At 40.0% G+C, this 24467-nt stretch overlaps 1 protein-coding gene and 1 pseudogene across 3 annotated transcripts in view; both read right to left on the bottom strand.

Moving 5' to 3' along the window:
• The window catches only part of ABHD3 (abhydrolase domain containing 3, phospholipase), a 66464-nt gene that overhangs the window by 21443 nt on the left and 20554 nt on the right, over nt 1-24467 (bottom strand). For 2 of the 3 annotated variants that reach the window (XM_032421256.1, XM_032421257.1), the window contains exons 2-5: nt 19080-19245; nt 18369-18532; nt 17108-17290; nt 1772-1817 (exon numbers count right to left, since the gene is read on the bottom strand). In XM_032421256.1, coding sequence (XP_032277147.1) covers nt 1772-1817; nt 17108-17290; nt 18369-18532; nt 19080-19241 — 555 coding nt within the window. In that variant the 5' untranslated portion in view covers nt 19242-19245. The remainder of the gene's footprint in view (nt 1-1771; nt 1818-17107; nt 17291-18368; nt 18533-19079; nt 19246-24467) is intronic. The other variant, XM_032421258.1, reaches the window with a different exon arrangement.
• LOC116642761 lies at nt 5871-6256 on the bottom strand (annotated as a pseudogene).

Genomic DNA, 24467 nt, shown 5'->3' with positions numbered 1-24467 from the left:
CTTAACCTGCTTGTGCCTCACTTTCTTCAGCTGGTAAACGGGGGTGATGATGGCTATGCTTAACTAAACCATTGCATTGTTACTACGGTTGAACATTAAATACAAAAAGACACAACTGATACATTCTAAGGACTCAGTAAACATTCAATAAAATCATCATCATCATCATCCCTCCACCAGTAAGTACATGCTTTTACATATCTCACTCTTTATGCTGAGAAAGCCTCTCTAGTCCCTCTCTTGGTTCAATATCACAGCCTTCAAGATCCAACTGAAACTCACCTCCACTACGATGTTCTCCCACCTCCCCCAGGCAGTTTGTTATGCCCTCTCTTTAGGCTCAACAATCTTTATACGTCCTCGTACAGTTACATTTAGCACACTGTATTGCATATATTTTCAAATATCCAAACTCTGTCCTATAACTTAAGTGAAAGCTCCTAAAGGTTAAGGTTGCATCTAATATCGTGTACACTCCTCACCATATTGTCTTGTCTAGTGACTAATTTAATAGGCAAACAAAACAGCTTTGCTGAATGAACAGATCTTTGTCCCTCACTTTATGAGACCGAATGGACTTTACTTTGCAACACATTATTTTCTTGAGAGCCTCAGAATGCCCTTCCCATTTTTGTATCCTGGAAGCACCTAGAAGGAGACACAGCAGACAAGAGCTGCTCAGAAATGATTTCGTGGGTCCAGGGTCACAGTGACAAATTCAAATCTTTCCCTTTAAGAGTACCTGCCATTTGTCTACAAGATTTCTAAACGGCTGGACTAAAAAAGGAAATGTGAACCTTCACATCAAACTATTTATTGTGAGGTGCTTGAGAAAGAACATAAACATTTTATAACTTTAGTTTTTGAAATCATATTGATCTTGATTCCCTCCAGGACCCAAGTCCCTGTAAAGCAAAGTGCAAGAGCCCTTTTCCCCCTAAGTTTTCATAAAGTACTGACATTGGCAACATGATTACACATTTTTATTTCCAGCATGACTTAATTATTTATAGTCTTAATATCATTCTCTATCAATGACTCAAAAAAAAAAAAAAGGTTTCTTTCAATTCTGGTAGAATTGTCTTTGACCTATTGGAGTGGTAAGGGATTAACAGTTGAAAATCTTCAAAAAAATTTCAGTCAATATGAGTTCTCACTCCAACTCACAGGTTTAACATCAGATAGAATGATGATTTTCTAAGAGGTGGGAGAACCTCTAGCAAAAACTTAATGGGTTAGAGCAAAAAAAAGCTGAGTAAATAAAAAGATTTAAATAATATTTCCTCTATGTAAACTCTGGCTGTCAAATAGGCATATAACATACAGTCAATCCATTTCATGACAAAAGTAAATTTCTTAAGTGAAAAAAAAGTATCATCATATTGGCTGATTTGTTTTGTATCAGTTAATTTTTAAAGAAAATGTGTTTTGCATTAAAAATAATGTAGATTAGTATCTACTGATGTTAAAATATAGTAAGTATAAGAGTTATAAAATAGAACTTTAGCTTCTATAAAAACAGAAATACATTACATATATCTTAATTATGATGGACAATTTGGATATACATAGGCTAAGGGAATTCCCCTGGTTGTATAATTACGAGTCTTATAAATTTCCTTTTCTTGTTGTTGCTTATCTGTATTTTTCCACAGTGAACTTGTATTGTACACACAGTTATTTTAAATAAAGAAGAATGTGCTTTTCATTATAAAACTAGAAATCATTCTTTTAAAAATTAAGCTGTTGTCATTAATTTAAATTTACTTACCAAGAGATTCTCCCCTGCCATTCCTCTGTTGTTAAAAACCACACATCTAAAAACCAGGAAAGTAATGTTTGTTATTTTTACACATGATTCTTGCTCACAATATAATACATATTAAAATCATGCTAGTGGCACTGTTTTAGGGTATTAAAAGATTTTAAAAAATCTATTCCACAGACATGAGAATGTTTGACAACTTCACCTAAATGCATTAAAATGTATTTCCACTTCTCTAACTTCAATATGTGAGTTCAAATCAGAAAATTGTATATTGAAGTGATGTTAAATTTTCCTATGAAAAGCAGAATTTTTACAACTTCTTCCTATGCATATGTGTAGGCCTCCAATAAATGTTATTAAAGCAATTCTAAATACAAGTCAAATTTATTTATTTATTTAGTTAGTTAGTTTTTTTTTATTTAAATAATCTCTACATCCAACATGGGGCTCGAACTCAGGACCCCAAGCTCAAGAGTCACATGGTCCCCTCACTGAGCCAGCCAGGTGCCCCAGTACAAGCCAAATTTAAAAGTTTTTGCCTCAAACTAAAAAAAAAAAGTCCTCTACCTATCCTATTTGTAACATTAAGTATCTATTCCTATTCTAAGAAATAGCTATTATTCCCTCAAGACTTGACAGACACAGAGACTGGAATTTTACCTGAGGTGAAAACATTACCACAGGTAGAGCTGCAAGGAACCTCGCATCTGAGCTGGTAGGAAGGGCCCCCACTATGTTACCGTTTGGTGTTCAGTTGATCTCAGGGAAGAAAGACAAACTGTGTTCCCTATAATCTTGTTTGTCTCTCCTGAATCAATGGTCATATGCAAAGGGCTTAGAGCAGTGTTGGGTCATGGTAAGTATACAGGAAAGTGAGCTATTAATAGCAATGGTAATTGTAGGGACATGGTAGCTTTAAGAAGTCATTCTGCATTTAAATTATTTAATTCTCATTTAACTTTCAGTCAGCCAGAACCTCAGATATGTATTTTTTGCCATCCTCAAACCAAATCCTGACTCGTGTCTACAGGATTCTCTTTGATTGAGTGAATCTATATTCATGTTGATTAAAATTCATTTTGTTTTTGTCTGTATACTTATCCAATCAATCAAGGCCACTTAAGGTTCTAATTCCCTTCTTTCAGGGTGTTGCTGATCACTGTGGGTTCTGACTGCCTTACACAACATTCACAACTAACTCTTATGGTAGGGGGAGGGGTTAGATTTCAATGTGGTATTCAGGATATGTTTCTGCAAAGGAATTCTTTCTTTCTTTCTTTCTTTTTAAAGATTTTATTTATTTTTTGACAGAGAGAGACAGGGAGAGAGGGAACACAAGCAGGGGGAGTGGGAGAGGGAGAAGCAGGCTTTCCACCAAGCAGGGAGCCCGATGCGGGGCTCGATCCCAGGACCCTGGGATCATGACCTGAGCCGAAGGCAGACGCTTAATGACTGAGCCACCCAGGCGCCCCAGGAATTCTTTCTTTCATCTGAAAGTTCATATAAAGAATTTTATTAGGCCCAAATGAAAAAAAAGGAAATGTTTAAAATATCAGAAATCAGGGGCGTCTGAGTGGCTCAGTTGGTTGAGCATCTGCCTTCAGCTCAGGTCATGATCCCAAGGTCCTGGAATCCAGTCCTGTGGCCAGCTCCCTGCTCATCAAGGAGTCTGCTTTTCCCTCTCCCTCGGTCTCTGCTCCCCCTGGTGCTCACTCTCCTCTCTCAAATAAATAAATAAAATATTTAAAAATTAAAAAAAAAAATCAGAAATCTGATTTGAGAAAAAGCTAGAAATATTATTACATTTTATTGACAGTCAAAGAAATATCTTAAATAAACCCTGAAAACATGCAGAAAAGTTGGGAGTAGGATCAGCCTTTAATCTTTTCTTGCTAAAGAGAATGGCAAGACAGGGACATCTGGCTGGCTCAGTTGGTAGAGTGTGCAACTCTTGATCTTGGGGTTGTGAGTTCGAGCCCCACATTGGGTGCAGAGATTACTTAAAAATAAAATCCTTAAAAAAAAAAAGAATGGCAAGACAGATTAAACATAAATAAGATTTAAGTAAGCCACACGCATGTATTTGCGTAAGCACCTAGGTTACACACGAATTGGGGCTAAAATTCATTGTGACCTTGAACCTTGTAGCTCCGAGTCACCCAGAAAAGAACCATCTTTAGAGAGCAAACACTAAATAAGGATAAAAATGGCTTCTGAGGCAAGATGTCATCATATGACTACCACCGAGAGAAGGGAACAGAACTAGTAAGGGCAAAGAAAATGATGATCTGCAAACTCATGACAGAGCAGCCTGTGCATCTGGGATTTTCTCCCCAACTCAGACCGGGATATTTGTACTTCCCTTCAGGAAACTTTGAAAAGTAGATCACAGCTCTGGTATCTCTTGCTAGAGGAGGAAATGTACTGACCTCTCCACAGGCCTTTGTTCCTAACAACGTTCAGTCAGTAGCCGTCATCACTGCATATACTCCTCGCCTTGGAAATTGGGCAGAGAGATAAGGAAGAATGGAGAAAAGCAGCTACAGAGGAAGGCAGAATGACGGCTGCCATTCTGTCTCTCTCTCTCCCACTCCAGTTGGTGACAAGTAACCTGCTTTTTCTTTCATCTAACCCCTTTTCTGCCCTGACAGTCATCAGGGAACACTACATATAAAGCTAAAAGAGCTGGTTGTACAACAACTACTATTACTAAGATATTTGATAAGCCTCCATTAACTTTGTAACAGCTCTCTCTCCAAATAATTTTTACAATTTCTCCCAAATTTTTTGATCTGTGATTTTGTTTTTATTTATTTATTTATTTTTAAGATTTTATTTCTTTATTTGACAGAGAGAGACACAGCGAGAGGGGACACAAGCAGGGGGAGTGGGAGAGGGAGAAGCAGGCTTCCCGCCGAGCAGGGAGCCTGATGCGGGGCTTGTTCCCAGGACCCTGGGATCATGACCTGAGCCGAAGGGCAGACGCTTAACGACTGAGCCACCCAGGCGCCCCTGTGATTTTGTTTTTAATTATCTTAAGCCTTATCACATAACTTACAAATTTGTGCTGCTGATATACTTCCTCTACTTTAACCCTTCTAAGGAGTTGTCAAAAACACCATTACCAATCATACAGATATGGTAATTCCACAGTTATGTTTTTGAATAGCTGTTTAGAAGACAATCCTGAATTATAACTCGGTCTGACTTAGTAAAGAATTCACAAGCCAAGTCGGCTGCTATATCATCACACTGAATCTTAAAAGCATCTGACCTTACAGATCATCTATGAAATATGAGAAGTGTTAAATATTCTTTTTTTGATATTATACATAAACCACACTAAAATGCCTTTCATTAAGCAAAAGGCAACATTTAAGAGGCAGGGAATTTTAATTAAGTCGGCATAGTTAAGACCAAAAAGATAAAGTGGACATTGCCAACTTAACTTCAGCCCTTGCCTTTCACAGGCTAACGAACACAACTTGAAACATAGCTGAGTCTTGCTGTTCTATGAGACGGTGAAGGGATTTCCTTTGTATTTAAATACATTACTATAACCAGTTACATAAATCTAAATATAAAACCAATCTCCTATAAGTTAGGAGATGGCATTTACCATCTCTGTGAAAAGCTGAACATTACTAATCAACTCCAATCATATTTTTAGAAGGGGAAAACATGACAGCACTTGCTGAACCAGAATTACTATCAAAGTTCAAAAAGCTGATCCTATTCATTTAACCACGAGCCCATCTTATTTAAATCAGGACCGTCCAAAAGAAATATTCTATCATCCATTCATGATCTGGATTCTGGTGTATGAGATCAATTTAAAGATGGTACACATACAAAAGTCATAAGACATTTTTGTTTTGTAATAAGTAAGGCAATGGCCAACTATTACTTCTTATTAGCTTTTTTAAAAAAGATTTTATTTATTTATTTGACACAGAGAGAGAGACAGCGAGAGAGGGAACACAAGCAGGGGGAGTGGGAGGGGAGAAGCAGATTCCCCGCTGAGCAGGGAGCCTGAGGGAGAAGCAGGCTTCCCGCCGAGCAGGGAGCCCAATGTGGGGCTCAATCCCAGGACCCTGGAATCATGACCTGAGCCAAAGGCAGACACTTAACCAACTGAGCCACCCAGGCACCCCTCCTTAGTAGCTTTTTTGAGATAAGCTATCAAGTCTGCTCTTTTCCTTGTCTCCTTAATGCCAGCAAAGATAATTTTTGTTGTTGTTGTTCCAGGGATGTACTTCTTGGGATTCTCCAAGAATGTTGTTCTTTTTGGCATCCATGTAAGAAAATCTAGGGGCCTGACGCCCAAATAAACCATGGAGATTTGGCCCAGTCTTGTGCTTGCCTCCCTCTTCCATGGTATGACACTGGGCACATTTCTGAACAAAAGACTTGCCTTTCTCAATATCACCCATTTTTTTTTTTCATTTTTTAAAAGATTTATTTATTTATTTATTTGAAAGAGAGCGAGAGCGCATGAGCAGGGGGTGGGGCAGAGGGAGAGGGAGATGGAGAGGGAAAGAATCCTAAGCAGACTCCCTGCCGAGTGCAGAGCCTAATGTGGGGCTTGATCTCAAGACCCTGAGATCATGGCCTGAGCTGAAATCATGAGTCGAACACTTAACCAATTGACCCACCAGGCGCCCCTACATCATCCATTTTTAAATTACTCTTTCATCATGCGCAAAACAAAGGTGTCCACTCACGAGGTGTACATCCCACTCTCTAAACTCTCCCAAATAATTTTAAAAGTCACAAGTATGAGGAAAATTATTCTGCAAAAGTTATTTTTCCTATGTATTTTAGCTATTTTTTTAAAAGGTTTTATTTATTTATTTGAGAGAGAGAATGAGAGAGAGAGAGAGCATGAGAGGGGGAGGGTCAGAGGGAGAAGCAGACTCCCTGCTGAGCAGGGAGCACGATGTGGGACTCAGGATCATGACCTGAGCCGAAGGCAGTTGCTTAACCAACTGAGCCACCCAGGCACCCCATATTTTAGCTATTTTAAATGTTCTTCTCAAAACAGGGAAATATAAATAAAGAAATACCAAATAAAGAATAAATCTGGTATTAAGAACTCTCTGTGACAACAGAACATGTTAACCAGGAAAGCAGGTAAGTCTTTTTTAAGGAAGGTTAAATAAAGGGTATAGAGCTACTGTAGCACAGGATTTCTCAACCTTTAGTGCTGTGGACATTTTGGACCAAATAATAGGAGTGGCTGTTTATAGCCTCCTTGATTGAAAACCTCTGATACAGTGAGATGGACCAGATAGCCTTGAATCTGCTTAAGCCCCGTGATCTGCCAGAATAAAAGGATTTTATCAGATGACCTTAAATATTTTCTAGTTCTAAGATTCCACAAGTCTTTGAACCTAAGAACAGAAATAATAATCAGAGGGTGGAGTAAGAAGAACATTCATACGTTACTATGCTGATTTCAGATAATAATAACAACAGATAACCTTGATTATTGTTTGCTATGTGCCAGATCATGTTCTAGGCACTTTACATAAATATTAATATTGGAATAACTCATTCATTCAAAAATCTATTAAACAGACTATTTACTGAACTGAAGATTGAGTTAGAGCTTGTAGGAGAAAAATGAAATATAAATATAAGGTTCTTTGCCTCAAAGAGAGTATAATCTAATTAGGTTGAAAAGAAATGCATCATGTTTTTGGTTGAGTGACTACAATAAATGTAATATTATAAGGCAGTGTACAATTCAATGTCCAATGAATGGTGTAGATAATAAAGCCTTAGGAGGTCAGGTTGGGCAAAACTGATTAGGAAAGGATTCATGGAAAAAACCAGATAGGTATTATGCTGAGACTTGGAAAATGGTAAAGATTTCAGAAGAAGGAAAGCGTGGGATATAATATGGGTTGGAGGGAGCAATGTAAACAAAGATGTAAAGTAGGAATGTATAAAATTTTCTAAGGGATGAAATAATAGATCATTTTAGCAGAAACATGGCTACATAGAGTATAATGATAGAAAATAAGGATGGAAAAAATAGGTTAGGACCAAAATAGGCATAGGGTTCTGAATGCTGGGTTAAGAAAAGATGACAAGGAGGTTATACTTCCAGAAATGTCAGAGTAGATCCTGTTAGGTCAATCCTTCCAAAGAATAGTATCTATAAAGTCTTGATAAGTTTTAAAGGCAATGGAGAATGACCAAAGCAGGTAGAAACTAAATGAGAGTTGACACTTGGAAGAAAAAAATGGCACTAGGTGAGCTTCTCCTCTTTTTATAGCTTTTTGCCTGAGGGGAGGCACCAGTTGGTATTATTCAATGATGGATAAATGTCAGATAGAAATGCTATTTCATGGGCTTGAGAGACCAGAAAACAGAGTTTGGTACAATTATAGCAGCTAGAAAATAAAGGAAATTTTCAGAAAAGAGACACAGATGGAGAGTCCTAAATTCTGGTAAAAACTGAGCCCACAGTTCTGGCTAAACTTTCATCTATACAGATATGAGGCTCTAAGCAGTCAAATTAAGGATAAAAAACTGAAGAGATTTCAGCTGCTGTCTACCCCAGAGGAGACAGAGTTTGAAGTTTGAGTTTAGGCAAATTATCTGTCTGATAAGACAAACAAACAAAAATCAGTTTTCTTTGGAAAAATATAACAGAATCTAAAGTCTCTACAATGGATCATTCAAAATGTCTAGAATACAATCCAAAATTACTAGATCACAAAGAAACAGGAATACATGCCAATACTCAAAAGATAAGACAGTCAATGTAACTGACCCTGAGATGTCCACATGTTAGAATTAGTAGATAAGGATTTAAAGCAGCTATTATAACTATGCTAAAGGACATAAAGGAAAATAAGCTTGTAATGAATTTAAAAAATAGGAAATCTCAACAGAGGAATAAACCCTCTTAAAAATGGAAATTCTAGGTCAGAAAAATACAATATATGAATAAAAAATTCAATTGACTTGCAAATTACAGTTCCAATATAAAGATGAAAGAGAAATAAGGATCGAAAAAAATTGAATAGAACCTCAGTGTTTTTGTGGTACATTATCAAAAGATCTAACACATATGTATGTAATTGCGGTCCCAGAGGAGAAGAAAGAATGGAGCAGGAAAATATTTGAATAAATAATAGCAAAATTTTTTCCAAGGTTGATAAAAAGACAAAAAACTCAGAGTCTCAAAAAGAGAAAGAGAAGTGGTAGAGGAATAAAGGAACAACAACAACAACGAACAACAACAACAACAACAACAAAACCAGAAAGCAAACATGAAAATGGTAAACCTATATCCACCATATCAACAGTTACATTAAATGTAAATGGGTTAAAAATCTAATTAAAATAAAGAAATTGTCAGACTGGATAAAAAAGCAAGACCCAACTATGTGCTATCTATAAGCAATACACTTTAAATATAAAGACACAGATACTTTGAAAGTTAAAGTATGAAAAAAATCATGTAAACAGTAAGTATAAGAAGGCTAGAGTGGCTACAGTAATATCAGATAGACATCGCAACCAGAGATAAAGAAAGACATTTCATAATGGTAAAAGAGTTAAATCATAGGAAGACTAAAAACCACAAATATATGTAAGACTAATAACAGAGCTTCCAAATACATGAAGCACAAATTCACAGAATTAATGGAGAAATAGAAAATCCACAATCATAGTTGATTTCAACATCCTTCTATCAATAAAACAAAGTTAGTAAAGATATAAACAGTCTGATTAACACTATAACTATCCTACCCTAATTTACATTTATACAACACTACATCCAATAGCATAACACATATTCTTTTTAAAAAATTATAATACTTGAACATTTCCAAACTCACTAATGTCATAAAGATATTAAAACAGATTAATATAACTCATGTACCTTTTTCTAGAATGTAAAGCATCAGAAATCAAACACAATAATTAACAAGACTATATTATCAACTGTATTACACACACAACTCCTGATTATCACATAGTAATGGAGAACAGTGAAACTTAATTCATAATTCAAGAACCTCATTCTCTTGTTTCAACTCTTTCCCTACAAAATCTATTCCCTGAGTATGAAACATGACTTGTGTGCCTGTCATGTCTTGAATTTCTCTGGTGAAAGAGTCCTATGATTCTACAGGTCTACATTATTCTGACAGACAATAATCAGGAGCTAGTTTTCCCAAGCCAAGAGTCTGAGACACCAAGTAAAGGAGAGTTTTGAAGGATGATCAACATTTCAAAGAACCTAAAAAAAAAAGAAAAATCATACATTTATCTGTAACAAGGCTGTACAGTTGAATCTTAACCTTGTCACACATTAACTGTCTAACTTTGGTGAAATTATGAACACTGTAGTTTTGTTTTTGGTTGGTAAAATGGGGATAATAATATATCTCTTGGAATTAGGTACATATTAAATAAGACAACCTAAGTATAGCACCTGGTATGGGGCCTATCATGTGGCAAGTACCACACAAAGCTAAATTTAATTATAGTAAGCCAAAATGGCAATTCTGGTTATCTCTTGCTGATCATAAGTTCTGATTGGCCCTATGAATTAAAAAAAAAATCAACAAATTAATAATTAATGCAATTCATTTTTTTTTAGGCATAATATTTCAAAACCAGTCACCACAAGGGGAAAAAAGAGTTAAAGTTATCTCTCATGTGAAGAAGCTGAAAACCCTATAAAACTAGCGCTAAGTTCTCTTTCAGGAATCTCCTTATAACATTTTATTAGAATCTTTTTTTTTTTTCCCAGTTAGCTCTCCCATTTTCCCTAACATACGAATATATGTTGCTTTCTGATGTTCTCAGATTTTATCTAACTCATTGAATTCTAGCTGGGTCTCTTTGGTATTTCTGTAGATCTGTCAACTAAAGAACGAGTTGAACTAGCTTACAGAAAACCCCACTTAATAAAAAGTATTCTACATTGGGGTGCCTGGGTGGCTCAGTCGTTAAGTGTCTGCCTTCGGCTCAGGTCATGATCCCAGAGTCCTGGGATCGAGCCCCGCGTCAGGCTCCCTGCTCAGCGGGAAGCCTGCTTCTCCCTCTCCCACTCCCCCTGCTTGTGTTCCCTCTGTCGCTGTGTCTCTCTCTGTCAAATAAATAAATAAATAAAATCTTAAAAAAACAAAAGTATTCTAGATTAATAGTATGAACTAATAGGAATTATTCCAGTGTCACAGATTATTGCTGGCAACTTTATGAGCCAAAACTGAGTCAGAAACATGTATGTGTTCTAGGATATAGGTTCCAGTGGCCCTCTACCTTAGCAAGGCATTGCCTTCTCCCTGTACCACTCATTGGCTGGCCAGGCACTCTGCTGTCTCTGGGCCCTCCTGGGATGGTTTCTTGCCTGGTAATAGGGACTAGGCAGTAAGTACGTCCTTTCTATCTGACCAGACCAAAAGAGTGTGACTCTTCCCTACGCCAAAGACATGATTTGCTCCTTTAAGATTCACAGCTAGTACTTTTTAAAATGTTCATTGGAGGACGACTTTCTGCATATATATATATATACACGTAATCCTTGCAGTCCTATGAGGTATAGTGATCTTTACAGAGGAGAAAACAGAGGTACAGAGTGACTGAATAATTTGTCTGTGGATACACAGAAGTGTATAACAGAGTTGGGACTTGAATCCAAGCAGACCTGACTCAATAATCCACTTTACTACCTCACTCTGTGGCCCTGGGCTATCTAAGCTAGTAACATTAACGTGTCTTTTTCCAAAGAAGATGAGTGCTCTGAATACAGAGTGCCCTTTGAGTGCGTGTCAGCTATGATTTAAAAAAAAAAAAAAAAGCTCTGTCCCTGAAACTTTGTTAATTGAGGTATCATTTTATCATGGAACGTCTAACAATTAGTTCCCTAGGGAATGAGACCACTTGTCGGTATCCACCATAACTTTTTTTCAGAAATACCATTAAATAAGCTGAGCTCTTCACCCAGTGCTTCCTAGTATGCATCATGTCATCTAGCCAGTCTCATGAATAATCAGTTAACTGAACTCATTCTCAAAACTTTAAAAGCCAAATTGTTTTAACAACAATAAAAAATGATAAAAAAATACTTTTAGATAAACACATCCTGGTGTTAATTTAAAGTGACTTCTTACCTAAGATACTGCTTTTAGACTAGGGTGAGGTCAGAACTCACCCTTTTGTTTCCCTGCCTCCCCTTCCTTCCTCCCTCAGGAAAAGTGCGTAGGTGACCTCTGAGTGCCCTTCTGATAGTGCAGGAAAAGCTAAGCGTCACCTAAAGCTTCGTATCTACTGGTGATATCTGCCCTAAATCCAAAATGCGCAGGTCCAAACTCCAAACTGGAATGTAAAGGAACACTGAAAACTTCTTTCAAATCATCTCCCACTTCTAGTTTCTTTCCAATATGTAAATGCTGGACATTGGCAACCTTGCTCCCAATAGGTGGGCTCTGCAGCGAAACACAGAAGATCTGAATTCTGTCAAACCACATTTAAAAGTCTGTGCTTTCTGTAAGTGGTTTTAACAATGTGGCAAGAAGGAAATTTCTTGAAGCAAACACCCACAACCTTGAAAAATCCCTCCATTCGTCCTTCCGTTCTTTTCTGATCCCTCTCCTGTTTCCCTCCTTCCTCTGTCAAACTTACAGGATGTGGGATCCACCCCTGCTCTAGTCTCCTGAGGTCACTGTAGCCCTCAGGAGTTGGGCTTCCTTCCTCATTGCCCTGCTGAATCTTCTCCAATTTTGTTTTATCTGTCCTCATTCTCTTTGCCCTTTCACTTGCCTCTGGCACTGCTGACCTGTTCCTTCCCTCCATAAAATGTTTCATTCGGTGTCTGATATTCCAGAATCCTGGCACTTGCAACACTGACCACTCAGTGCTAGAGACTGCCAGTTATCTCCCAGTATCCATCCTCCTCTTCTTTCTTTGTCACAGAATCTCCCAATTTCACTTGAGTACATGGCTGCCCAAAATAAAATTTTCACTTTCAAGGCTCCCTTGAGGCTGAGGAAGAGCAGGCCCACATGACAGAAGCAAAAGTGGTGTGCACAGCTGCTGGAAAGCACCCTTAAAGAAAGATAGTGAATTCTCCAGTCTTTTTTCTCCTTCTTGGATGTTGGAATGCAGAGGTGATAGCTGGAGCTACAGCAGCCATGGGTTATGATGCAACACTTCCTGATACTATAGAGCCCCGGTGTAACTTCTTTTTAAAGTCACTGTTGGGGCGCCTGGGTGGCTCAGTCGGTTAAGTGGCTGCCTTCAGCTCAGGTCGTGATCCCAGGGTCCTGGGATCGAGCCCCGCATTGAGCCCCGCATCGAGCCCCACATCGGGCTCCCTGCTCGGCGGGGAGCCTGGTCTCCCTCTCCCTCTGCCTACTTGTTCTGTCTCTCTATCTCTCTGTCAAATAAATAAATAAAATCTTAAAAAAAAAAAAGTCACTGTTATTTTGAGTTTTCTGTTACTTGTAGCTAGTCCTGGTTCTCTCTAATGCATTTCTTCCCTACTACTGCATACTCTTCGTCACTTCAGCCAAACTGTATGCTCTTTGGGAATATAGGTTCTGATAAAAATACTTAATGACTGACCTAGATTTCAATGGACTTATTATTACATAATTCTGGATGGTTCACCCTTTTTAATACGAGTTGGGGGTGGAAGAAAATAGTAGATGAAGGCTCTCAATAAAAGAGGTCAAAGTAGAAGATGATTTGGATGTTCTCAGAGTTAGTTTTTCTCCCTCTTTTTAGTTGTAGCACTAAAAACTAATTCAGACAATGGGGAAAAGATTTAAGAAAACAGATAATATTCAGGTACATAAAATAATGTCTATTAGGCTGTGTTACCAAATAGAGATTTAAAAAAAAAATCTTGAATGAATGGATAAGATTTCTAACTACTTTATCAATCACACGGGTGTAAGTTTTTCTTCAGTCCTCTGATTTCTATGAGGGAAGCTTCTCTCTAAACACACTCCTGGCCTCCTGGCCTTTCTTACTTTACTCATTCTCCAGGAGATGGAGGGCTTATCTGACTGATAAAATTTGGAAGCATGACTGAGGCTGTCTGGCTCAGCAATTCTCTTCTCTCCTCAGGGGCAAGTTTATCCAAGGACCACATACTGCACTCAGCCAATGAAGATGGGCAGGCAGGTAGACCATGTATTCCCCATTCATTTCCCTTTGACTTCCTGGTAAAGCTTTTGTTCACAATGATCTTAAATGAACTTCAGCTTAGTTTCTACCCCATCTGCTATTAATGCTGAACTGGTGAAACTTACCAGAGAAGTTCTGTGTCTTTGTCAGTTTTCAGGTACAGGAACAACACATTTTTTAACAGCAACAGTAGTAAACCCTTATGTTTCACTTATCCACATGCCAGGAGTTAAGTTCTCTCTAATGACTAAATCATATCTCAGCAGCGAAGCAGCAACAGTTCTCTGGTGACCTGACCCTCCCTCCACATTCAGCCTTTACACAAGATAGTAACTGGGGCTTGAAGGTTATACACCCCCAAGGTATTGAGGTATTTGTACTGCCTATGAAACTCTACTGTGTAAGAGACATTATAATACAATCAAAGCATTCCTGTAAGCAAACTAGATGTTAAAATATCCCAAGAGGTAGGTTTGCTTGTACTTGCTCTTTAAATTATAAAAAGTATTCTATTCTGATCGGGGAATAGAAGGTCTGGGAAGGAAAACATAAACATTCCTAAAGACCCACTTTGTTCAGGTCACTAAACCAAGTACTTTATATATTCTAATTCATTTAAACTGTCTGTAGTAAATGAGAAGCTGTAATTGGTAAATTTAAAAAGTAATTGCCAAGGTCACTCAGTAAGTAGAAGTTCCAACATTTGAACACAGACCCAGCTCCAAATCCCACACACATATCCCTATATTACACAGCCTCAAAGGACTCAACCCAGCCTTCTGCCTAAGTTCCAGATCTTTTTTTTTTTTTTTTTTTTTTTTTTTTTTTACTTCAGTGGTCTTCAGAACTGCCTTGCTGTCTCTGGTAGGTTGCAAAAATATTTTGTAGGCCTTCCTATCAAGAGGTGGAGTCTATTTCCCTACTCTTCAACTCTGGGTTGACCACGTGACTCGCTTGGACTGGAATGTGGCAGAAGCAACGTTATGAGAGTTCTTAGCTTGAACCTCAAGAAGCCTTGAAGCTTTTACTTTTGTACTCTTGGAACCCTCTGCCACCAAATGAACAAACTCGGGGTGAGCCTGATGGTGGATGAGGGGCCACATGGAGCTGAGATGCGTCATCCCTGCTGAGGGCCCCCATGCATGGAGTTGTCCTGGCTGCTGACCTCAAATGCATGAACGATCCCAGCCAAGAGCAGAAGAACCCTCCAGCTTTGCTCAGCCCAAATTCCAGAACCACAGAATTATGAGCAGAATGGTTGTTTTTTTAGCTACTAAGTTTTGGGATAGTTTGTTATACAGCAAAAGCTAACTGATACACCCTCTCCAACTTAGATTCAGTGATCCTCTTGTAGTTAAAAACAAAAGGGGATAGTCCAAAAGGCCACTGAAAAGTTTACAGACCATTGCTTATTCATGTATTCTGCTACTTTCAAGCCCAGTCTAATTCACTGTTAGAGTTACTGAAACCCAAATAAGGTGGGTCTTCAAAGCAGCTGACAGGGATGCTGTCCAGCCTAGTCTTCTCACAGGCTCCTTGTGGCAAGGACAACTTCTCACAACTCTTTGTTGTGAGAAGTATCTAGCACAAAACCTTCCTTATATCATACATTCTCCACAAAATTTCTGAACCAACAGAAGAGATTTTAACCCTCAGGGGAGCTAGAATCTTCCAAAAGCTTTGAAGTACAGTGTAATGATAGCCATGGTCATAAAATTTGGCAACTTTTACAAATGATGGAAAACTGCCTTGTGTACTGGCAACTCCAGAGCTTATGAAATTTAGTCCTTGAGTTTCAACTACATTGTTTTTAAAAGCACTTCCTGTCTTGGGAGACGGCTCAGGCCAAGTATAGAATCAGCAATTTAAATATGCACAATAGGCTTTATGATCTGTACTTTTTGAGCATGACTAAATTTTAGCAAAAAATTGGAATCAAGCCTCACATCTAACTGGATGATGCTAAACATGGAATAATGATGAATTCCTGCTATTAGTGAAAATTTCACAAGAACAATAATTCTGGAACATCTATCAAAATGTCTGAGAGACTGTCATTTCATGCACAAAATAGGTTTTATCTATAAAAGATCAGAGTTAACTTGTTAAAATTGAATGAGTTCTTACGGTATTTCCCCATTTACATAAAATGTTTTCATTAATATAAACTCTACATCATTTTTTCACACAGAGTGTTTCAATTTTTTTTTTTTTTTAAGATTTTATTTATTTATTTGAGAGAGAGAGAGCACATGAGAGGGGGGAGGGTCAGAGGGAGAAGCAGACTCCCTGCTGAGCAGGGAGCCCGATGCGGGACTCGATCCTGGGTCTCCAGGATCATGACCTGAGCCGAAGGCAGTCGCCCAACCAACTGAGCCACCCAGGCGCCCCAGAGTGTTTCAATTTTAACAAAAGATACAACTCTACTTTAAATGCAACTCAGAGTGTTCCATTATAATAATTACCATCAGCTATAAAAGACAGACACAAAAAAGCAGTACTTTTCACAATGACTCTGCTTTAAGATTTTAGAGCTGAATCTGAAATTTAAAGTTGCTAAGTCACTTGTAAAAAGGGAAATTGTACCTGGTGACTAAGTTGAATAATGGTTCCTAAAGAATACTATGGCATCATCGACTGGACATTAGTTATGTGTATCTGCAAACTCAGGTGGACAGAAGAGGCATGGATCACCTTTGGAAAAATAAGGCTCACCTACAAGCTGATTCTGAATATTTTTTACATTTGAGGTCTGAGCCAATAAGACAAGATTAGTGGATTCAGGGCTCAAATATGGAACAAGACATGAGGGTCACTATGTACTCTCTCAGGGGTTTGTAATGGCTATTTTCCATAGCACTGCTTTCAGTGGGCCTACTGCTCCTCAGACCTGGGTCCTATGTCAATTCCTAGGTGATACTAATTTCATTTATTCATTCATCCAAAATCTGCTGAGTGTCTACTAGGCTAAGTGCTATTTCCTATGAGATGATTCAGTTATGCATCTTCCTGGGGGAAAAAAGAAAGGCAAAAGAGGAAGCAGAGAAAAATAATAATCTAGGCAACTGCTTAATCCATGCAAAAAATAACAAGTATTTCTGAAACAAACATAGAGATAGATTTGTGCTTCATTTAGGACAAATTACATGAAAAATGGAATAAATCTTTTACTGGTACCTGTATCCCAATTCTTCACTAAGATGGATCATATGAAGGATATACGATTCCTTGCTTGTTCCAGTGAGGCCAGGCAACAATAAGATAGTAGGTCTGGTGGTGGCATCCATATAACATTTACTGTTACAATTATCAAACCAGTCCAGTGAAATTTGTCCTCCATCTGCAGTTTTAATAAGTTCACTGAAAGGAATAAAAGACATACTCATTAAGTGTTTCGAGTCATGTCTTAAAATCAGTGTCTTAATTTTATAAATATATGACATGATTTGGTCATCTGAAAAGAACTTTTTTTTCAGCATTCACTAACACACACTTATATCACTTTCTTTTATTACAAGAATGATATGAGATTAGTACCATAAAGTATTTCCAGCAACACCACAAAAAGGCAGCATATAAAAATGAACTACAAAGTACTTCACATATTTACCTTTATCATTTCCTTATTACTCTAAAATATCCAGCCCTATTTGACTGAGGTCACCCAAATAATTCATCAGGGAACTGTGAATAAGTAAAGTGCTGATCTGATCACTGCTCTGGCCCTTTGACTCAGTAATGTAGTCTCTCCACAGAGTATATTATAAAATTTGCTTCTTAAATATTTTAAAGTACTTCTCACACAGTATCTATGAACTTAAAGAATTTTCCCAAATAGTGCAAATTCCAGGCAACAAAAGGAACTCCAGAAAGACTAGATGACTCAGGGAAATTAATAGTAGGCACCATCTAAATCTCCTGATTACTGATAAATTCTGGATCATATCTTTAACACCTCAAGGACATTAGCATCAAGAACCCATTTGCTTATTAATATGAAATCCTTTTACAGGAGCCCATCATGCAAAATCCAAATTAATTGGCATCGTTCTCCACCCCATCCCCACTCCCAGCATTAGTGAATTGGTATATATCATCAAAGGATCTAGGTCCTCAGGGACAGATGCATGCCAAATTGGAAAAGAGTAACCCTCAAACACTTCTCTAGAAATAAACCGGTTACATCAAGGCGTGCGGGCGCTTGCAAGCGCGGGCACACACACACACACACACACACACGCACGGTGAAAGGCAATACCTGAATATTTTCCTGCAACTGAGTGTGTGTTGGGTGGGGGGGGGGGGGAGGGGGCAAACCTTCCATTTTCAATCCCCTTTCTTTTCTATATGCTGACCAACCAAAGGTTAACCGAGGACTGGGAGTATGCCAAAAACCCCGTGGTTTTGAAGAAATGACGGCAAATGGAAATATACTTACTTCCTGTACTGCACCGAGGGCTTAGAAGTGATGAAAGGTCTCAGGAGTGTCTGTCCTCGACTCTCCCAGCACCAGACCGTCGGGTAGTACGTTTCTGTCACCACCGGACAGTGGTTCTCGAGGAAGCGGCTGAAGCTCTCAGCCCCCGTCACTAACTGGGGCTTCTGTGGGGGAAAGCCAGTATTATAGTGAAGGGTCCAGAACAAAGTTCTGCCAACCGTAAACCAGAAATGAGCAGACTCGTCCCTCGCGCACGCGCTCCCTCCGATTACATCTCCTTCGAGAAGCCTCACACACATCGCAGTCACAACGGACTTAAAGAGTGATATATCAAAGCCTTGAAGAGAGGAAGGCAAGAGTTGAGATAAAGGAGTCATTCTCAGAAGTGCTACAGCATTGCCAGGCTAGCGAACGGTGACAGGGCAGTACCGTTGCGCCTAGGTCAGCCGGGTCCTGGCTGCTGTCCAAGGACCCGGGCCGGACCCACAGGCAGGCGGACAAGAGCTGGCCCCCTTTCCCGCCCGCGCTCAAAGGGCGTCCGTGAGCTGCCCGGGAAAGGGCAACAACATGCGAGCAGCGGCACTCTCGCCTCCAGGGCGGCCCTAGCCACCCGCGCCTGCGGCGGCAGTTCCAGCTTGGCCGGCTGCTGTCGCTCCCAGCAAACCCCCCCGCGGCCCTGCGCCCCCGCGCCCGCGCCAACCCCTGGCTCACCTTGGCAATGCTGCTCAGGTAATAGCAGGCGTAAGCGACGCTGAAGCCCAGGATCAGGGATAAACCTACTCCCGAGCCGAAGAACCCAACTCGGACTTGGTGCTCCAGGTAGAGGGAGAGCTCCCTGGAGAGCATCCGCAGGTCCATCGCTAAGCCCTGCATGGTCCTGCGGTGGGAGGCCAGTCAGCCGGCGAGCCACGGAAGGCGGCCGCGGCACCGCCCGGGACCCTTGAGCAGAGCGTCTCTAGCCCGGCAGAGCGCAGCTTCCGCCAGCGGGCGCGGCCGAGCGGCCCCGGGAGGCGTAGCACCGCCGCTGGACGCCGCCGGCTCCGCCCCAGCTTTCACGGAGCCACCAGCCCCGCCACCCGTCAGTCACTCAGGAACCTTCCAGAGGCGCGGTTCCGAGCGCGGCCACCGGGGCGGGGGGCGGACTGCGTCTCCCGGTCTGGTGGTCTGGTCGCAGTCAGGCTGGGTGACCCCCAAAGGTGGGCAGAGATCGAGCGCCGACTTTGGAGAAGGAAATGGGCCTGGCAGTGCGCATTCCGGTCCCTGGCCGGGCACCTGCTCCCGTGACCTTGAACGGTTCCCCACGGCGGTGGGTTTCGTTTAGTACTGTAAACTAGTGGTTTAGGGTGCCCCGGAAAAAAAAAAACTGGGGGAGTTAATGCCAAATATATGTTAGAAGAATGCACTACGTAGGGGGAAAAAAAAATCCCACATCCCCCAGAAAGTTGGGTTTCCCCTGAACACTATCAAAAGAGAAAAAATAGTCTATAAACACTCAATAATGAGGCTATTCCTACTTTAAATCTCTCTGAATTCTTTTAGTTACTTAAGTATGCCTTGAATGAGAAGTGGTTACCAAAAATAAATAAGGAGATCAAGAAAAGGAACTGGGATTCAAAAAATTTTAAAGCCTATTTGTGGTTCGTTAGTGCTTTGAACTTTTAGGCTTACACAAATTCAGTTACTTAACATATGGACCAGAAACCATTTACGAAGTAGGTTTTCCTAAGCTTATTTATGGCAACACGACTAAACCGGAAGATAGAGGCATGTAAAAGGGCTAGAAGATTTAGCAGTCTATTATTATGAATTCCTCCCACCTAGAGGTACCAAGAGTGGCAAGACTTAAACAGGCAAAAAGAAAAAGGCAAGCGCTGTAGAGACTATGAAAAATGTCACAGGATTGTAAATTAATCATAGAAATTAGTGATAGAAAAATGGGATGGGCCAGAAATGAGCAATTTATTTGGCCTTGATTTAGTCACTGTAATTTGTTGGTTGCCAGCACCCAGAATAATTTAGTTGCCTGCACTGAGCCTGTTTTTTTTTTTTTAAATCTGTAGAATAATAATTTCTACTTTATAGAGTCTTTGGGATGACTAAATGAAATAAGGTATGTACTGGTCTTGCCCTGAGCATACGTAATTCTTTTTCACTCACTGGTTCTTGCATCTGATCACACCCAGAAAACGCAAATATACATGGTGGCTGCCATACTGGACATTGTACATGCAACATTCTTTATAATGCCTGCACCCACTTTCTGCCTTGCCTACCAATAAATACATATATATTTTATTTTGCTGAAGTGTACAGTGAAAATACTATAAAATACTTCATTAACATCACGATGTGTAGAAAGTATGCTGACCTGGGAGTAAACAACTCTGAACTCATCCACCAAACTTAGGCAAACCATTTACTCTTTTGGAGCCTCAATTCCCTGTCTATAAAATAAGACGGTTGAGATTGAAGATGTCAAACTCTCTTTGCTGTTAGAAGAACATTCACAAACTTCCTTAAGAACTATTCCAGTTTAGATGAGGAAATGAGAGCTCAGACCTAACCTGACCCCCCAATGACTTCTTCTGCCTGGTGTCTATGTCTGTGTATAATTCCTTCACCTTGAGTGCAGATAGAACCAGTGACTTACTTCTAACTAATAGAATATAGTAAAAGTGATGAAATGGCACCACTTCTGTGATTATGTTATGTTATGACTCTAGCTTAGCAGAGTGGGGCTAAAAGGCTCTCCTGCCACCTTGAGGAAGCAAACAGCCATATGAACTGCAGATGGAGAGGACCACATAGCAGGGAACTAGTGGTGGCATCTAGGACTCGTGGGGAGCCTCAAGCCGACAGTAGGGCCTTTAAGGAAATGAATTCTGCCAACACTCTGAATAAGCTTGGAAGCAGATTCTTCCTCAGTCAAGCCTCCAGATGAAAACACAGCCTGTCCAACATCTTGACCACTGCCTTCTGACACCTGGAGCAGAGCCCCAGTTAAGTTGTGCCTGGACCCCTGATCCATGGAAACTGTCAGATAGTAAATATGTTGTTTTAAGCTGCCAAATTTGTGGTGATTTGTTATGGAGCAATAGAAAACTAAGAGAAGATGAAAAAGTCCTACAAAAGCATTCAAATATTAATAAATATCAGTGGGTCATTTTACCTACCAATGTACAGTTGACCCTTGAAAAACACAGGGGTTCAAGGCACCAACCCCTGCACAGTCAAAAATCTGTGTATAACTTCTGACTCTTCAAACACTTAACAGCCTACTATTGATGGAAAGCCTTACTGATAACATAAACAACGGTTGATTAACACATATTTTGTATGTTATAGGTATTATAGACTATATTCTTTTTTAATAGAGTTTTTTAAAGATTTTATTTCTTTAACTGAGAGAGACAGAGACAGAGATAGCAACAGAGATAGCTAGAGAGAGCACTAGCAGGGAGGAGAGGGAGAAGCAGGCTCCCAGCTGAGCAGGGAGCCCAATGCAGGGCTCGATCCCAGGACCCTGGGATCAAGGCAGACGATTAACTGACTGAGCCACCAGGTGCCCCTATATTATATTCTTATAATAAAGTAAGCTAGAGAAAAGAAAATATTATGAAGAAAACCCTAAGGAAGAGAAACACATCTACAGTGTCATACCATATTTATAAAGAAAATCCTTGTGTAAGTGGACCTGTGTAGTTCAAACCCATGTTATTCAAGAGTCAACTGTAGTTATTGTAGGAATGTTTTAAATAAGTTAAAGATTTCAGCTTTTTTTTTTTTTAAGATTTTATTTATTTATTTTAGAGCAAGAGCGAGAGCAAGAGAGAATGAGCAGGGGGAGGGGCAGAGGAGGAGGGAGAGGGAGAAGGAGGACTCCGTGCTAAGCATGGAGCCCCATGTGGGGCTCCATCTCATGACCCTGAGCTCATGACCTGAGCCAGAACCAAGAGTCAGATGCTTAACCGACTGAGCCACCCAGGTATTCCAATTTCAGCTCTTTCAATTAATATTCAAAATTAAGAAACCCATTGAGATTTTTTAAAAAGATTTTTATTTATTTGTCAAAGAGAGAGACAGAGAGAGAACAAGCAGGGGGAGTGACAGCCAGAGGGAGAAGCAGGCTCCCCGCTGAGCAAGGAGCCCGATGTGGGACTTGATCCCAAAACCCTGGGATCACAACCCAAGCTGAAGGCAGAAGCTTAACTGACTGAGCCACCCAGGCATCCCCCCATTGAGATTTTTAATTCTTTTCTTTATACTTCCCTTTAATTAATTGTCACAATAAATGAACATTTATTACTTTTTAAACAGTAACAAATTCATTTAAAAACATACAAAATTAGTTGTAAAGGAATAAATCATATGAAAAGATATATAGCTAAAAGTAGGAAAGGCCAAACGTTCTAAGATGTAATAGAAAAAAAGTTTTAAATGGGAACACATCTCAGGGCGCCTGGGTGGCTCAGATGATTAAGCATCTGCCTTTGGCTCAGGTCATGATCTCCAGGTCCTGGGATGGAGCCCCATGTCGGGTTCCCAGCTTAGCGGGGGAGTCTGCTTCTCCCTCTCCCTCTGCCTCTCCCCCTGCTTGTGTTCTGTCTCTCATTAGAAACCAAGATATGGGCACTGGGTGCCCACTGGGCACTGATGTGGTCATTGATACTGGGGTATCATTGTGTCTAGGTCCTCTCAGCTGACTGAACTAGGTAATATATCTATGTATACTAACCCATGTGTACATATGTCTACTTATATGTGTATCTACATCTATAGTTGTTTTTGTATCCATCTGCATTTTTAAAAAGATTTTATTTATTTGACAGAGAGAGAGAGCACAAGCAGGGGGAGCGGCAGGAAGAGGAAGAGGGAGAAGCGGGGTCCCATCTGAGCAGGGAGCCCAATGCGGGGCTTGATCCCAGGATCCTGGGATCATGACCGGAGCTGAAGGCAGACGCTTAACTGAGGGCACCACCCAGGCGCCCCATCCATCTGTATTTACATTAAGCTAAAGACGAGTTCGGAAAAGAGATGAGCTTTTTTATATCAACTCCCTGAGGGGTTTTAGGAGGAATTAAACCTCTTAATTAGTAATGTTTCTGGGTTATTTCTCTTCAATTTTTGGATAAAGCAAAATTCTATCTGTAATAGGAAACACCCTATACCCTTAACGTCCTCAATTCTATGGCAAATCAGCAACAGAAATCAGGCAGAGGACAGAATGGTTTATACTTACAGAGAATGCCAGAACTGAAAATCACAAGGCATATACTTAATGAAATAAAAATTTTAGGTTACATTCAATTAAAAGAAATATTATGGTTCTGGGGCGCCTGGGTGGCTCAGTCAGTTAAGGGTCTGACTCTTTATTTTGGCTTAGGTCATAATCTCAGGGTCATGGGATTGAGCCCTGTATTGGGCTCCACTCTCAGAGTGGAGTCTGTTTGTCCCTGTCCCTCTGTTCTCCCCCACTCTCTCTCTCTCTCTCACTTTAAAAAATAAATAAAATCTTTTTTTAAAAAAGAAATATTATAGTTTTATATGGATTGTTATAAAAATTGTGGATGTCACCAGATTATTAATAAACCACTGCGACCCCAACTCCTCAGTTCTAATACTTATCACTAATACACCAACTGTAGCTCTGTCTTTAGCACCAATTATCCCCAACACTACAAAGTCCAACTTTAGCACTAGCAATCTGATTTCCAACTGATTGATCTTGGCAGGGAGGAGACTATACCCTGGGAACTGAGGCCAAAAACTTCAGGATGAAAAAAGGAATTTAAGTAAGAAAGGGCTCTAGTAACTGGCAGAAAGTCATGCTGGAAAGGAGGAATGTTCATGGGGGACCTGCAGTGGAGGCCTGGGGAAGAAAAAAAGTGGAATTCTTGGGAGACTTCAGAAATGGTCAAGAGGGCAGATGAGTCTGTGGTCCCCAGACCCCAGTCCCAATCTGTACTGTTTAGATTTATCACTGGAGTCTTTTTTTCTTTTTAAGTTTTTATTTATTTATTTGAGAGAGGGAGAGCACAAGGGGAGGGGGAGGGGCAGAGGGAGAGGGAGAAACAGACTCCCCACCGAGCAGGGAGCCCA

This window comes from Phoca vitulina, unplaced genomic scaffold (genome assembly GCF_004348235.1).
Source record: "Phoca vitulina isolate PV1807 unplaced genomic scaffold, GSC_HSeal_1.0 scaffold24, whole genome shotgun sequence".
NCBI lineage: Eukaryota > Metazoa > Chordata > Mammalia > Carnivora > Phocidae > Phoca > Phoca vitulina.
This window is presented reverse-complemented; position numbering and strand designations above follow the sequence as displayed.